General features: G+C 40.8%; 1 protein-coding gene across 7 annotated transcripts in view; it reads right to left on the bottom strand.

Annotated features, from left to right (window-relative positions):
• erc2 (ELKS/RAB6-interacting/CAST family member 2) overlaps positions 1 to 16,885 on the bottom strand; it is a 36,297-nt gene that overhangs the window by 3,084 nt on the left and 16,328 nt on the right. For 3 of the 7 annotated variants that reach the window (XM_061042875.1, XM_061042876.1, XM_061042878.1), the window contains 11 exons: positions 14,743 to 14,898; positions 13,580 to 13,747; positions 12,890 to 13,057; positions 11,835 to 11,972; positions 10,786 to 10,926; positions 10,510 to 10,650; positions 8,870 to 8,905; positions 5,985 to 6,187; positions 3,906 to 4,028; positions 1,386 to 1,509; positions 542 to 702 (listed from right to left, as the gene is read on the bottom strand). In XM_061042875.1, coding sequence (XP_060898858.1) covers positions 542 to 702; positions 1,386 to 1,509; positions 3,906 to 4,028; positions 5,985 to 6,187; positions 8,870 to 8,905; positions 10,510 to 10,650; positions 10,786 to 10,926; positions 11,835 to 11,972; positions 12,890 to 13,057; positions 13,580 to 13,747; positions 14,743 to 14,898 — 1,559 coding nt within the window. The remainder of the gene's footprint in view (positions 1 to 541; positions 703 to 1,385; positions 1,510 to 3,905; positions 4,029 to 5,984; positions 6,188 to 8,869; positions 8,906 to 10,509; positions 10,651 to 10,785; positions 10,927 to 11,834; positions 11,973 to 12,889; positions 13,058 to 13,579; positions 13,748 to 14,742; positions 14,899 to 16,885) is intronic. The other 4 variants (XM_061042877.1, XM_061042879.1, XM_061042881.1 and 1 more) reach the window with 2 other exon arrangements.

The raw sequence follows: 16,885 nt of genomic DNA, 5'->3' as shown, positions 1-16,885 counted from the left end.
GAGCAATTCAAACACTTGCCAGATGCTGTTCAAGTGCCTCTGTGAACGATAGGCCTGATTAGATACACAAGGACTTTTAAATTACAGTAGTTATTTACATGATTTGAATGCCTCAAATGTATCTACAACAAAGGCAGTATATGCAAACTGTAAAAGATGTGGATGAAGCCCTTGGGTTTCAAAAGTGAAACCAAAGTGGTTTAAAATTCTATGTTAAACCTGACATCTATCTCATGGCCAGCAGGGGATGACTGTACTTGTTGAAAAACAAGTGTGAACGCTCAATAATAAATCTCAATTGATGTAATAAGGCGTATCCATCCACCCTGTCATTCAGATATGGTCATTTCTGGTTTTACAAAACAATTCAAAATCCTGAACTCAAGGCTTACCAATTGAAGTTCACAACAACTAATATTTGACTTTTTGGAAGCTGCATCCACTTCTACCACTTATTAACGTGGATTGGAAGGGGGGAAACGGTCTACTTTTCCAGAAAAGGTAGTAATGCATACTCAAGAGACACAACAAGAGAGCTTACTTCATTTCTAAGATCTCCTCCAGCTGTTTCCTGCGATCTTGTCTCATGTTGGTGAGGTGTGTGTCCCTCTCCTGCAGCGACTGCTGTGTGGAGGAGAGACGCTGCTTGGTGGAATCCAGCTCCTGCCTCGTCCTCTCCAGAGTGCTCATCAGCTCCTCCAACTGATGAAAACCATCATTATATGAGAACACCTAACTTAATCATTAAAAATCACACGGGGCTTGGTCAGAGGGGTGGCATGGGCCCCCCTTGAAATTTGATTGGCCACCCCAGGTGCTACCCCAAAATCCAAATATCTGATAAGCTGATTGCCTAATCAGAAGTGGTACTTAGGTTCAAATCAACTATTCTGGCTGTTTTCAGCAGGCTTATGGTACTACTTTCAGTTGTGAATTAATACTTTGCTTTTGCATACAATTTTTCAAGAAAAAACATGTGCACAGTGTCTAACTTGCAATGGACTTAAGTGCCAATAAATGTATTTGTTCAAGTTAAACAGTGTGCAAGAGTAAGCATTCATTTTTTAAAGTATATTGTGACTTTACACATCTTTGTTTTTAAGTCCCTAAATAATCAAGCTGAGAAGATTTATCTGTTGCCAAATTGTGTTACTAATACGTATGTATCATTAGTGGTAATAGAAAGGGTAAAAAAATGATGTTATTTGTGCGTGTGTGCCCACAAACTTGATGCCACCCCTGAAGAAGTCAGTGCCCGAGGTGGGCCACCCCAGTTAAAAAAAAAGTTTGGACATGCCCCTGAAAATCACACATACATTTTTTATTTGAATCCAGTTCGTGGAGCTGAGTGGAACACTTGTTGGCTTTTAAGAGTTAACCTGTACCTTTGAGTGGTGGCCACCATCCATGGTGCCATCCTTACGAAGGTCTTGTCCTAAACCTTTCTTGTCCCCTTGTGGTCCCAGTTTGATGTTTGGCCCCTTCTTTGTCAGGTCTTTGCCTCCTTGTCTGTAAAATCACAAAACCTTAAGATTGTTCCTTTACCAGTTCTTCTGAATATCATTGTGTGAACCAGATATTCAACTTTAATTCTAGGGGCAACAGTTTTAATTGAAGTTAGTAGATATGTGAGTAGGATACAATATAAACCCATATATCATAATCAATAAACACACGTAGAGCAAATACAGCGGGATGGACCACCATGGGCATTTTGAATAAATCCTGTTTCAAAATAGTACCAATCATGACATCACCGGGACAGCAACAGACATGAGCATCAGACATGAATTGATTGCCTCATGTTAAAATGACATTGTTGTCATGGCTTAAAGGTTAGAGCACCAGAGTTAGGATGGGATGGACAGAGGTAGAAATGAACGCGCTGAAGGGGGAGGGGCATAACTTACCTAGGAGCTAGACTGCAGAGAGGGGGAGGTAAAGGTAGAAGAAAGGGGGGTGACGAAACAAGTTTAGGAGACATTGAAGGCAGCAGAAGAGAGCACACGAAGGACAAAAGTAAAAAAAAAAAAAAAAGAGACATTAGAACCAGAACATAAAGAGACAACAACAACAAAAAACAATACAGAGGACCCAGAGGAGATCCCAGTGTTTCTTGTCAAACAAACTGGGAGACTACAAAGTAGCTTGTGACTGCAGCCTGTCACAGCTAATGCAGGATGTACCTTCTCTGAAAACATGGAACCATTTGCATCTACTGTCAAGCCTGGGAGTGGCATGCAGTCAGACAGGCAGAAATCAGCCGGGCAAAGGAAGAGGGGAGGAAGAGGGGAGGAGGAAGGGGGGGGGTCTCAGAGCCTAGCAGAAGGCAGGGGAAGCCAAAAGGTGGTTTGACAACGAGTAGGAGTGAGAGAATCAGTTATGGATGCAGGGTTCTTCAGACAAAAAGAGACCCGACTGGACTGACACACTTCAGGACCGGGGGTTCAGTCCGGACCCTACCTACTACAGCACCTCACTTACTGAGCGCGTGTAGACCTGGAGCACAGCAGCTCTATTCATGCAGGCCACTAGGCTGATCATTTCCCTTAGTGTCTGGTCGATCAAGCGAGGAAGGGCGGGGCAGGGTGGATTGGAAGGAAGAGCAAGGAGGTGGGCACTGGGAAAGATTGTTAGAAAGAACGGGGCTGTCGAGTGGTGTTACTGGGACGATTTGCAAGGTGGACTGAGAGTTAGAGAGAGAGGGTGATGTAGGGGAAGGGGGGCAGATGGGTGGATGGAATGCACAGGGGAAGCGTGCTCATGGCAGGAGGAGGCCTCAGCTCTAAACACACAAACTTCCTACACAAGCTACAACAAACAGCCAACACTACAAAAAGACACAAACAAGTGTGTGTGTATGTGTGTGTATGCGTGTGTATGCGTGTGTATGCGTGTGTATGCGTGTGTATGTGTGTGTATGTGTGTGTCAGCAAGATTGATGGTGTGCACATATATTGATATTCCACCAAGAACACAGAGGGACAAAAATTACAGTACAGAAAATTAAAATTGCAGAAGAAAGAGGGAGTGTTTGGGAAAATCACACCAAGTTTTACAAACTCTACAGACTGCTTATAACACTGTATATAGTGAAGTATTTACAGTATTACTACAAGGGAAGATTTTTTCAAATTAGGGCTTTTATTTTAATTGTAAAATATTCTTTACAATTTTGTTGGTAAGATGTGGTTGTTATTTTTGCTCTATTCCTTAGTGTGATTGTTTTTGTGTGATGTTGCCATACAGAAACAACAGGATCCCCAGTAGGAAGTAACAGCAGAAGAGACGTTACTTTGAACAGGGGTTCCCTAAGTGAAGTCATGTCTACTGTTTAGGGAATCAAAGAATTAGCAGAGAATATGACATCACTGACATATATTTTAAGATAGTTCTGAATCGGCGCAGCAGTTAGACTTTTATTTCTTCAAACATACAGTAATCAGGCCGTATTTATAATTTATACCACTATGATTTGCTGCTGCTTTTGTTGACTGTAATGTGATTTGACACACAAGAAAATCTTTGTGTACTTAATTCCCTTCTCTGTCAGTACAGATAGATGGCAGATACAACATGCAGAGAAAATAAACGTGCAGCATAAAACTCTTGTACAAAATCTCTAACTTAGACTAATCAAAAAATAATTTCACAGCACATAGGAATACATGTAAAAACAAAGCAAAAACATGCCAAAGAAATAAAAACAAACGTGTATCCAGTGATCTTTGTATCACGTGTACAAGAACTCACTAACAGCACAGACACTGTGATACAAAAATCTGTGAATGCTTCAGACAGCAGGCAGACCCAGGCACACATGTGAAACCAGAAGCCGTTGCAGCAGTCGCAGTCGGAGACTTTAACCACGCAGCCGAGCTGAAGTGCCAGGGCAGAGCACTCACTTTCCCAGGAAATCCCACACCATGCCCCCTATCTGCTGAGGAGCAGCGGACACAGAAGGGAGCGGGTCAGGGGGAGCTCTGCCACCGGGACGAGGGGTAGGGCGAGGGAGAGAGGGAGGGGGGCTGGTGTCGGGAAGGAGGAGGGGAGCACAACAGAGAAAGAGTTGCGTGGAACCGAGGTTGAAAGTGTTCAAAGGCAGAGGGGGAAAAAGAGAGACAGGTGGGTGTGAAAGAGAAGATAGAGGAACGGGACAGAAAAAAGTGGGTAAAGATGGCAAAAAAAAGGACAAGAAGACTCAGTTAATTCAACACCACCAACAAATTAGCATGACACTGAAACAAAATGGCCATTATTTAAGGCTGGGAAGGTAAACTATAACTGTTTTCAACATGAGGTGGTGGGACTGGGACTTCTGAAGTTGAAGGGGCTTGTCATTGGTGGACATGTGCTCATGCAGTTCTCGTTCACTCTGACTGATCTCTGTCTCAGTCTTTCCTGTGGGATGAGGATGGTCTTGTCCAACAAGAAAGCCAAATCCAAAAGCTGCTGTCAGCGTGGAGACACTAGACCACATAGTGCACTGAGAGGTGAGCCAAGAGCTGATGAGGCCACAAGCTTTATGTATGTGTCCAATAACTGTTATCAGTGTGACCTCTGTCCTTTGAGGGGTCGAAGAGTTACACAGAGTTTCTGGTATATCTCTACACACAGCAGCAACAATGATCCCTGACAGGTGTTCTACTAAGAGTGAACCATGACTGGATCCAGTTCACAGTGCTGGACACGCTTACACACAACAACAGGAAAATTGCAGAATACTGTATGTACACAGAAGCACAAGGAAGCTCACTCACGACACGTAGAAAAAAAGAACTGTATACTTTAAAGGTGACAAAATGTATGTGTGCTATTTTCACTGATCAGTACTTAATGTTCTGCATATTAACAGTAAAGGCTGCTTTTACTCGAAATGCTGAAATAACATCATCTGCTCAGGGAATTTTGTTGGTTATTTTCATTAAAAGGAAGAAAGCTTGGCTACCATATAGTTAGAAAGAGTGAGAAATGAAGCATTTTTCCATTCATTTTGTTAACTGCCCTTTAAAGACATTTTTAAAGCCTTACATTTATGTGACAGGACCGGAACCAATTACATTTTAAATGAGCCTTTCTGTTTTTCTTGTGTTGTTCTCTGTTTGTTTTGAGCTTGTGAATCCTTCTTTTCTGTAATTTGTTTTAGGCAGAATGTGTGTCATTTTACACATAAACACAAAGCCGTGTTTACATCATAATTACATGGACGGGACGGCCTTGCGTATAAAGTGGTTTCACTCAAGGACAAGAGAAAAGAAGAATAACATAGTCTCCTCACTGCTTAGTTGGATGTCACGTAATTGTCTTTAGATCTTGGTTATTCTGTGTCAATTTTATGTGTAATATAAAGCTATGAGTTAACCAAAGTGTGCTAACATTAGCCTGCTAACACAACAATGCAGGCCATAGGCAATTGCAGCTCGAGCAAAGGACAATTTTTTCTGCCGCTTGCGCTTAATGGTGCTTAATTATGGTGTGTTCAAATTGATAACTCCTTAGTGCGAACGCAAGTGGAGAGGGGTTGGAGGTGTGTCACTGGAGGAGAGCGGAGGCTTCAGAAAAGCAGACGTGTCACCAAACAGCAGCTTGTTTTGGTTTATTGCTGGTTCCCTAGGGCGACATCTACTGAATCGAAAAGTCGCACATTCTTCCTTTAAACTATTTTATCTTATACGTCTTGGTCCGGAGTATTTAAGGGTTGTTTTGGTGTAATTAAAAGATTATTAACAGTAATAACAAGAACTTTTTTACCAAACAATTTTGAAAGCACTTATTAGCACATTGTAAGTACTTTCAATTGTAAGAAAGTTGCTTTAGTGAAAGTGTTCCCACATAGCACACAAATACACTAAATATTTTGATCTTACTACAACAAGGGTTGACAATATATGATGTTATATAAAAGAGAGTATAATCACAAGGATAAACTGAGGGTTAAGACGCTTGAATACTGTTACTGAATACTTTAGTTAAGAGTTCACTACCTTTCCAACTCAGCGATCTTCTTGTCCTTATCATTCTTTTCCGTCTCCACCTCTCGCAGGATGTCCAGGAGTCTCTCCGTCTCCGTCTGAGCCTTGTTAGCCTCGTCCTTGTAGTAGCTCACCTCCTTCTCCAGCAGCTTCACTCGGTCCACGTACTCCGGGTTTCCTCTGGAGCCCGATTGATGATCCACCTCGTGGGCTTTCTGCATTCCACATGCCAGAGAGAGTTTGGGAGAGACCCAAACAGACACACAAAAATGCACACACCCAAAAACAAACTCAGTTAACATTATAATATCAGCACAACCACGCAGTTACAGCACAGAGATCTTTACTGCGAACAGCAAGGAGATACACACTATGGCCACATTTCAGTCCATCTGTGTCTTTTATTAACTACTCTCTCCCCCTCTCTCCTCCCTCTCTCTCTTTCTTAATGAATGAAGCAGAGTAAAATGTTGTGGGCAAGGGCATCATTAATGGTTGTGACAGCTCATTATCTTTAACAGAGCAATTATTTAGCCTTCTGAGACTCCCAGTCACTTTGCACATTGAATGTATATAGAATAGTTAGCTGAGTGCATTTGTGTGTCTGTGTGTGTGTGTGTGTGTGTGTGTGTGTATGTATGTGCGTGTGTGTGTGTGTGTGTGTGTGTGTGTGTGTGTGTGTGTGTGTGTGTGTGTGTGTGTGTGTGTGTCTGTCTGACTGTCTGTCTTTGTACCAATAATGGTAACAAACTTGTGCTACCAAAATGTTACTCATGAGTCTGTCTAATGGGCTTTCTGACACAAGCTGGTCAGACGTTAACTGCTGGATCACTATGGACAAAAGTCACGTTTCCACCACAAAAGCATTCCCCAGGGACACGAACCTTTGAGTGAACTTCCATGTAATGCAAGAACCAGAGTCTAAATGACATTCTGTGCAAGTTTCCCAACAACCAGAAAAAGTCCCTGCTTGTGGAAATGGTACTTTCCAAGACTACAAGAACTTTGAGGCCGGTTTTGCAGCGCTAAGTGTTATTTACTGGTTGAGCATTCGGTTTTTTTCCAGCCACTATTTTTAAAAAAATATTTGACTATGAACAGGTATGCTCAAAGCTTCATGTGGGTTAAGGTGGGGATCTATTTCCAATGTTGATTCACTTAACCAAATTGCAAAATAGTCAATCACAAACAAAAGCCAAAACTTGAAACTACTCCTTGTTGTCAAATTATTTAACAAATATCCCACATGGCAACACTGCTATATAATTTAGGTACAGACGGGAACAAAGGGCTTGAAAAAAATGGTCTTTATCTGGGAGTGAAATTATTTTTCAAATTTAGTTCCTGGCTCAAAAAGTCCTTGGTACTTTTGGTGAAAATGTGGCTTAATATCACTATTATTTAGATAGTTTGAAACTCCCAATGAAGTTCATTAAAGTGATACACATTACCCTCAAGACAATATGCAGCCACACATGTCAACACAGTTTCGCTGAAGTGCAAGATTTAAACAGAACAAGAGAGCATCCACCAAAACACTGCAGTGATCTCCAACCACGGGCTGATACATCAGCTGACCGCACCACACTGAGACAAGAGAAAAGCCTGGCAACACTGACAGTGACAACATGCAACAAGGTCGACATTTTCATGCAAACCCAACAAAGCTTCACAGTCTCTGTGATTGTCAGACAAAAATGGAGAAACAAAGTAGTAGGGACCACCGTCTGCTAACAGTAAGTTGCATATTTCAAGCATGAGGAGCAATGTCAGGGTTTTAACTTGTAGGAACTTTTTTCTCAATGAGTAAAACTCTTTAAATAATATAATTAATAGTAATTTTAGATTGACTAATACAAATGAAAGTATATTAAAAATAATTTATTTAAAACTTAAATCAAAATTACCGTGTCCAATTACAACATTAGCATTTTGCTAAAGATGGGGGTTCTGATGGTTATGAGGGTTGTATGACCTTCACTTTTTGATGGCTTTGGTACGAGTCTATTTTAATGGTAATAGAATACTGCTTTATGTATTGATTTGTCATCTGATACAAGGAAATGTTGCTGTTGTTAAAAAAGTATCATAAAAAAATCCATGACCATGAAAGAATAATGCTTTATATACAGTATAGACAGTTTCATGAAGCTTCTTAAAAATAAAAATCATATATAAAGATATAAATGACTGATATGAAAGATACATGTGTTTATTATCAGATTCAAAAATGCAATGCTACACATGGAGATTAAGAAAATATAAAGGCTATGATTCCTTAAAAACATTTAAAAAAATATATATCCTCATACTTTTTCATATTTACTTTTTTTTTTCAAGTTTTCATAGGATATGAAGAAATTAGACTGAGACTTAATGCAATTCGACATTTAAAAGCCAGACTTTTAGCAACATTTCTCATGGTCCTGCATGACAAACATGGGTAGATGCTCTGGGATGTACAGTATACCTTTCCATACATTTAGGATGTGAGTGTGAAAAGCTTCTTTTCTAAATTGTAAGTGTGATCAAACAAACTATCATAGAAAAAGCAACCAGAGAGCCACAGTTAAACTTACAAATAAATATTTACAGAGAACAATTCCAAAGAGCTGATAAGGTGAACTTAAAAACTTTGTATGTAGCACCAGTGTCACCACGTGTCACAAACACAAACAGTTGCAGAATGCCTCTGAGTGCACTTTAAAGCTCATTATATCAGTACAGTGCGATGACGAGCATGCATCTTGGCGGGTTGGTGGGTGAAAGCAGAACCTTTTCTTGGGGGGGGGGGGGGGGGGGGGCTGGCATGATCACCATCTAGCATTTTTTACAGAAGTACTCAGTGTCCTCATGCTTTCAATATGTGCCTCAGAGCGCTCAGGAGTGGGACTTACAGGATTGTTCATGTGACTGAAAAGCTGCTCAGCTTGCTACATTGCAAACGGACGAGTTGAGGAGGGGAGTCGGGTCGAGGGGGTCAGGATGGAGGGGGGGGAACCCAGGAGAGTAAGTATTAGGATTTAGTTTGAGCCAGAGGAGAGAACAGCAGGATCAGACATGTTACAACACATGTTCGACAGTCTCAGTACAGCACATGTTGGTACAGGTTAAAGACATTACATGATGTACAAATGCAGAGGAACAAACACAAGGAGGGCTTGTGGATCATGGAGGAGGGTATTTCATGAAGAGGCTGCTCCCTGCAGGAGCTTAACAAAGCAATGCAGCTTTTTACAGGAGAAAAAAAAAGAATGAATGTACCCATTTTCTTAATTAACTGTGCTTTTATACAAGAGAGACTGACTTTTGTGGATCTGTCAAGATAATATTGATAATAAGAGAAGTTAAATTTTTTCAAAACTGAGTAAGTTTCATGAAAGATGGCGGTTAATTAAAGTATTCATGTATGAGCTGGCAATAACACAAACTCAGCTTTTAGCTCAACTCTTTTTTCTCTCAGAACAACAACAAAGAAACGATGGAGTCTGTCACTACCTAATAGTCTCCATTCAAGTGTGGGTGAGCTAATTCCTTTCTTACGTGTGGGCACTCAGCTTAAGCTTTTTAGCTACAGTTCAGTGCAGTTAATGAGGAATACTTCTACAGCCTTCTAGAGCAAAGACGCTCTCCACAGTTCAGCCAAAGTCAAAACATTAAACAGAAGAAAACTGTGTTTCACTCCAAGAATAGGTCACTATTGTCCTGAACCTCTCACAATTATCTGTTTGAAACTCATCACCCATATTTATTATTTTCCTCATAAATATAAATGATTCTTTTCATGTAAAATCCTAAAGAATCAAAGACAGAGAGTTAATGAATCACCTTGAAAACATGGACTGGCAAAAAAAAAACATGACCACAAAATTCATCGGAGATGCTGGAGAAAAACTACATCAACCAACTACTGTTATTTGTTCAAACATTTGCTGTGGTGTCACATGTTAGCTTGTATGAACTGTGGAGGGGTTTGCCCACAGCTAAGATTGCTGCTATTATTCCATTTTAACTGCAACAACACTTAAAGACAGAACTTTGAGTCAGAATATAACACAGCTGAGGATGAATGTGGAGAGAAACTTATCTGTATAGTGTTAAATAACTGCTGTGTCCAAAATACTTATAGAATGTAAACATCATGCCTTCATGATTGATGTTTTTGTGCACTTGCTCAGATGTGCTGACTGTAAAATAAAGAAAATGTCTGTATTTAAAAAAATTAATTAAGAATTTTCAATCAAGTAATTCTTGATTGATTGATTGATTGATTGATTGATTGATTGATTGATTGATTGATTGATTGATTGATTGATTGATTGATTGAAACTGATTTGTCAAAGTTTTTGACTTGCCTCACAGCAGCTCCATTCACAACATAAATTAAAGACAAAATACAAAACATTTGACAAAACATTTCAAACACCAAACAAATATTCAAGGCCCTTTGGATCTGGGATTAGTCTCCAGAACGAGTAATCTGTTTTACAAAATTCAGACACATACATTAGTCTGTATTTATATGACTCACACTTACCTTCTGCAACTGCGTCTCCAACTTACTACACTCCTCTTTTTTCTGCTCGATGGCGATCTCCAGCGACTTCAGCTTTGAATCTTTCTTCAGGCCAGAAGACGCCAGAGATGAAGCATGTTCCTTCAAATCGATGAGACTCGACTGCAGGTGGTCAAAACATGGGGTTTCAATGTTACAGAAAGGCCGTAGAGAACCATAAAGGCACATCTGTTTCATAATATGCAATCATGTAGACACACCCCTCTTACTACCTATGCTCCCTGCATACTTACTCACCTCTTTATCAGTTAACTCTATCTGCAGGCTGTTGACCTTCTCCTTCAGATCCTTGTTTTCCTTTTTATACGAGTCCACTTCTTCTAGACGTTCTCTGTCTTCCCTCTCTCTTTGGTCCTTTAAACGCTCAATAATCCTCTCCTAACACACACAAACGACAGAATTAAAAGAATATTACTCAAGAATGCTCCAAATATGTTGGTAATATGTTCGCAATAAGACCAATTTATTAAGCAACTAACAGCGAAGGACAAGAGAAACATTGTGTGAATTGTTTTGTAAAAATGATTGATTAATTAATTCTGAAAAGGTCAATTAGGGACAGAAAAGATCAATAAATTCAAAACAACAGTTAACCTTTGCTCATTCTCAATTCCAAAATCTTGTGAATGACACAAAATAACAACAACAAGCATTAGTCTGCAAGCAGGCCAAAGAGTAATACTGAAATGTTTTGACTTTGACCTTTGATTACAAGAAGCCTTGTGGATGTGCACTGATCACCTTTCTTGGTGAGAGTAAGACAAGAAGATTGATACCCGTCATGTCTGTACATGATGACCTCAAGTAAGAAACAAACAGCAGCAGCTAGCTAACTAAGGTTATCATATGCTAGCTAAGGTTGTCATAAAATGTTATACCTGAATATTTCGATACTTTGAAACAATACCATCTTTGTTAATGATCAATAGTAGCTTAGCTTTAAAACTACAGATGATCAGTCATATTTTGAACACAAAACTGTCGCAAGAGAGAAAGCAGTGGGAGTCCATTCACATTCAAAGACTGGCAAATACTGATGATTGTCACGTCGCTTTGGCGTCTCATAAAGACGCTTTAAAGCCTGCCAACTTCATTTACAGTCACTCATAAAGCAAAAACCTGTTGAAACATGTTGAACTTTTTCTTAATATACAACACTTCTGATGAACTCAGACCCTGAACTCTTCAAACCTGATTTATGTCAGTGGGATGGGCACTGGGATTTTGTGACTTTGAATCCATTCACATTCACGTTTATATCCTTATACTTCAGTGCTGCTGCATACCTTCTCTGACAGCGCCTCCTCCAGGGTGGCCAGGGCAGTGTCTGTGTTACTGGAGTCGGTCTGCAGAGACTTAACCCTGTCCTTCAGGTTTCCCAGCTGCTTGTCTTTGTCCCGCAGCTGCTCCTGCAGGTTCTCAATCTGACAGGGAAGGAGGAGACACACAGAAACAGAGGTACATTGTATGATCTCAAAACCAAAGCAGAATTTGAAGTTGGTGTTACAGCTGGACTTGGAGATTACTAAAGTCTTTGAAGTTTAATTCCCTCAGCAGACACTGTCATGTTAAATGTTTGAAATGTGCTGAGCCCTTTCCTTTCCAGGAAGAAACACAACCAAACTGGCAGACTTTAAAGAAGAGTTTAAAAATCTGAATAGAATTCAACAAAAATAAAGCTGTCAACTGTGAGCAGAGAGAAATTGTGTATGAAACCTCCATGAGACAGTCAAACACGTGCCCTGATTTAGCACACAACAGAGAAACTCAAGCAAATAACCACATCTGAGGAATACAAAGACGTAGTAGTCACGAGAGATGACAAAAAGAGATAAAAGTGGAGTGATGTTGGAGAGGAGGTGTGATGGGAAAAAAAGCAATGAGAAAGGGTGAGTGGCTCAGGGTGAGAGAGGGAGTAACACTGAGAGTATTTATAGCACACACACATACACAGGAGCCAGTGAGGCAGAAATATCTTCTTGCTTGTCTTTCTATGGACACTTTCCCTCTGAGAGCAACACAGACTCTTACTCTTAATGGAGAGAGTAACCGCTCTGCTTTTTATTTTCACACAGTGGCTGTTTTACTCCCGGACATCTGAATCTGACTGAACAACTCGCACCATTCCGTGTTGTTTATTTCTAATTTCGTATTACATCAGGAGCATATTTACTCAGACCTCGATCTTCTTACCATAGTTTATTGATAAGTACAGTAAACAGATACGTAACACCTTGGAAATGCTTTAGACTTTTTCAAAGAAACGTGTCTCGTTTTGAATCCCCTCTTTCTGACGATAAATTGCCTTCAAGCTTCCTTAAGATGGTCAAGTCATTCTCACCTTCTTCTGCAGGACGTTGATCTTCCTTTCTTTGACCTCCAACATGTCCTTCATGTCCCTTATTTCTCCAGCGAGAGTGCCCTTCTCTTCTGTCAGGTCCTGCAGCTGCTTGGTTTTCTTGTTCAGAAAGGACTCCTTCTCCTCCAGACGCAGACGCAGAGCATCAACCTGAAGCACAAAACAGCCCAAATCACCTGAGAGGAAGTCTAAATACTAGAGCAAGTAAAAGAAAGGCTGGTTTCACTTTAAATAAGTTAGTGAAATGCCAATAATGTCAACACCTTTCCATTGGTTATAGTCGTTCAGTGTCCATGAAACTGTAAAATATATATATTTGTATATACATGGGAGGTAAGCAAATATTAAGCAGTTTCTGATGATCTACGATGAGTGCATCAGATTTTGTGTAATACCTCCCCAGTTGTTTATTCATCAGTCTAGCTTTCAGTGTATTTGATGTGTATTAGAGGCACCATGATAGTAGTGTGGAACTGTTTCTTTGGAGCCACAGCTCAGTTCGTTTTAAGTCCAAAAGTAAATAAAGAGCTTGTATAAGTTACAGTAATAAGCTTCAGGCCTAGGGAAGTTTTCATATTTGCCCAGTTTTGGCTCATGAAAATCCTTGTGCGGCATGGTGTTGTTGGGTTGATTTACTGTGTGTGTACAAACAAATGAAGGGTTTTTCATCACCTCTGTTTGCAGAATGGCAGCACGTTGTTCTTTGGCAGTGAGAGACTCTTTGAGCACCTCGATGTGCTGTTTGCAGTCGGAGTTCTGGTTGTTGAGGGTTTCTAGTTTTGTCTGCAGAGCCAGCAGTTCTGACTCCTTTTTGGACAGCTCCTGCTTTAGCTGGTCAATCTGCATGCATATGAAATGCACAACAAGAACAACCAGTTACATCAGCGTTATGACGTTTACCGTGTGTGTGTGTGTGTGTGTGTGTGTGTGTGTGTGTGTGTGTGTGTGTGTGTGTGTGTGTGTGTGTGTGTGTGTGTATACATGTGGTTGCCTGATGGAGCCTCTTTTAACCAAACAGCAAGCGAGTCAGCACAGGGTTTGTACTATTTTCATCAACACACTTTTCTCTCATTAAATATGCATTTGGGACTGACTCCCCTGCATTTGTCATATATTATACATCATCTCCATACATGATTGATGAAAAGAGGTCTATAAATAGAAAAAACAAAACTGTAGCTGGTCGGTGCCTGGTTGACTAATATAAGGAGCAGGAAGTAAACACAGTGTCAAAGCTCTTGGAGGACACGAGAGCCAGAGAGTGGCAGATACATACTGAGACACGATTACAGATTTTAGTGTAGCTTCTGTTTGCTGGTGTCTTGACAGGGAAGCTAGATCGACTGACACCTAGCAGCTGAAAACACGATTCATCCTGCAGTGTGGGCTGATCAAAACACTGACTGATCTAAAAAATGAAGCAGGTAAAGTGATACTTTGAATTTTTGGGCTCATGAATTAAAAAAAAAAAAGTTTTTTAACTGTCTCTTGCCATCAGAATTAGAAAGATAAGCCCTTTTGTTAAAGATTAAGGACAAAAAGTTCAGTATTTTATCATTCTATAACATGCACTTGCTGATTTTGCCTTTTTTTTTGTTGCAATTCTTGACTCTAAGCTCCTCTGAGAGGAAAGCACCTCTTGGATTGTTGCCAGTAATACACTTTGCTGATGAAACTAAATGTTAATGCAGCTAATTTAAGCGACACTCAGCTTCATTTAGCGGTCTCATCTCAGAACTGGTCTATCTGTGCAGTCCGTTGTGTATTTACAGTAAGCCATATTTTCACATGACCCTTCTTTCTACAGAAGCATGCACGGAGCGGACGGTATCTACCTTGGTCTTCATAAACTTAGAGTGGTTCTTGTAGACCTCCATCTGTTTGATTTCTTCCTCTCTGTCCTCTGTGTTCAGTAATCCATTCGCCTTCAGCATTTGGATCTCATCCTCCAGATCCCGAATGTTGCGCTCCAGAGAGGCAATTTTGGTGTCCTACACACAAACATGCAGAGGAGACACACCTCAAAACCTCGGCTGGCATGCCTACAAGTTGCATGCTGCAAATCAACCCTGAAGTAGAGACTAGGGTCCTAGCAGACAGATTGAAAGACTGATAAAAACAAGGCTAAAAGACAGACAGATAACCAGAAAGAGAGAGCTATAGAAAGAAGAAGAGAGTCTGGTAGATCTCTGTGTTGAGGCTGAGAGCAGCTGCAGTATCTGTCGGTGAAATCAGAAGCGTCTACCCAGCTCCTTGCGGCGGCTCAGAGGATTAATCACCATGTGGAAATATTGAGCACACATCCAGCTAGGAGAGATCAGCCCGGACCGGAGAGGAACGTGCAGAGGGGAAGGCAGAAAAAGTAACTAGACGTTGTTTTTGGCGTTGTTGCTTGCAGATCAATGCAGAATCCAGTCCCTGAACTGCGACTGTGAGTGCAGCTTTAGCTTCACGGCTTTTTAAATAAATAATACAACGTCTTTAAGATTAGACATGGTCCATCTACCTCTCCAGTAGAGCATGGAGCAACCTTGTTCCTCCCACTTTCTCTCTTTTTGTGTCTCTCATTCTCCCCTCCTGGTGGCTCTGAACTTGTGAACTTGTGGCCGTCAGCTGGGTCAGTCAAAGACCACCTCAGGGGAATGTGGGTAATGTATCAAAATGAGGAATGACCATCAAAGCAGGATGTAAGGTGTTAACGTCAACACATGAGCGCTGCACATGTACATGCACTTCACCGTGCAGTTGCATCTCACTTCAGAGCGGGTGTTACGAGACGAACATCAATGAACTAACATCGCTGAAATAGATATAAGACATCGTACCTTCAATGGAGGGAGATTTTATTCCATCCACATATAATCATCGACCTGGTCAGTAAATCTTGCTCTTTATCTCTTTTCCCCTGCCTCTGTGTGTCTCTATTTCCATCAATCTTCTTGCATATTGGCCTCTCACTGTCATAAACAACCACACCTGTTTCCATGGCAGCAGCAGCAGGCTGGCTATATACTGTGCACTGTCTCTGGTGAGTGAGGAGGAGAAGGTGGGAGGGAGGGGGGATTATTCGTGCTTCCATCAGCAGCAGCATCAACACAGCAGAGGGAGAGAGCAGCGGGGAGAGATGCAGAGTCTGCCGACACAGGACAGAAGAGGAGGAGAAGCGAGAGACGGAGTAGGAGGAGGTAGCTCTGTATGCAAATCAACAGGATCCCAGAGCACAGAAGTCACATGACTGTGCCGTGCAGCCAAGGCTAAGGCCTGCACAGTGCAGATCAAGCCGAGTGAGAGGGGCTGTGTCAGCTCAACAATGATGTCATGATTTATTTTGAGGAAGTGATGTCATGCCTCTGCAGTAAGGATGTTGGTGTGTGTACAGTGTTACAACACATGTTTTATAGTTCAGCGGCTCAACATGTGTTGATCGAAACTGACGTCTAAACAAGCATGCTTGCACGTAACTGCTGCAGGGTTTTAAAGAATGGTTCTTGAGATTCAGCCAGCTAAACTGGTGATGGGTGGGGTCTCTGAAAATGCAATCTGAGAGTATCTTTCCTTTTTTATCTTTCTATGATCTTTTTTGCAGAAATATTTGAATGTCCCTTTAATTTCCCCTGAAGCTGTAAAGTTACATAACACATTACATACATATTCTTGTTGTATTCTGCTTGTCCAAGTGCTTCACTGAAGATATTCAACTCAACTAGTCGATGTAAATTATGAATAACTAAGATGACAGTTATGTATGACAAACCTACCTCAACTATCAATTACAGTATATACATGTTTATATCTTGCAAACGTTTAGTTATAAATCAGCCGGACATACAGTAGCCTATGTGGAGACTTTCAATGATAATTATCACGCTAAAAACAATGCTAATGTGCTCAAAACTAAGCTGACATGATAGAAGTGCAGTCTGTGATGCTGGCACACAGACTCTAATGTTGAATATTTGATTTCTGAAATAAAACATG

This window comes from Labrus mixtus, chromosome 7 (assembly GCF_963584025.1).
Source record: "Labrus mixtus chromosome 7, fLabMix1.1, whole genome shotgun sequence".
Lineage (NCBI taxonomy): Eukaryota > Metazoa > Chordata > Actinopteri > Labriformes > Labridae > Labrus > Labrus mixtus.
Note: the sequence above shows the minus strand (reverse complement) of the source record. Positions and strands in the feature narration are given on the sequence as shown.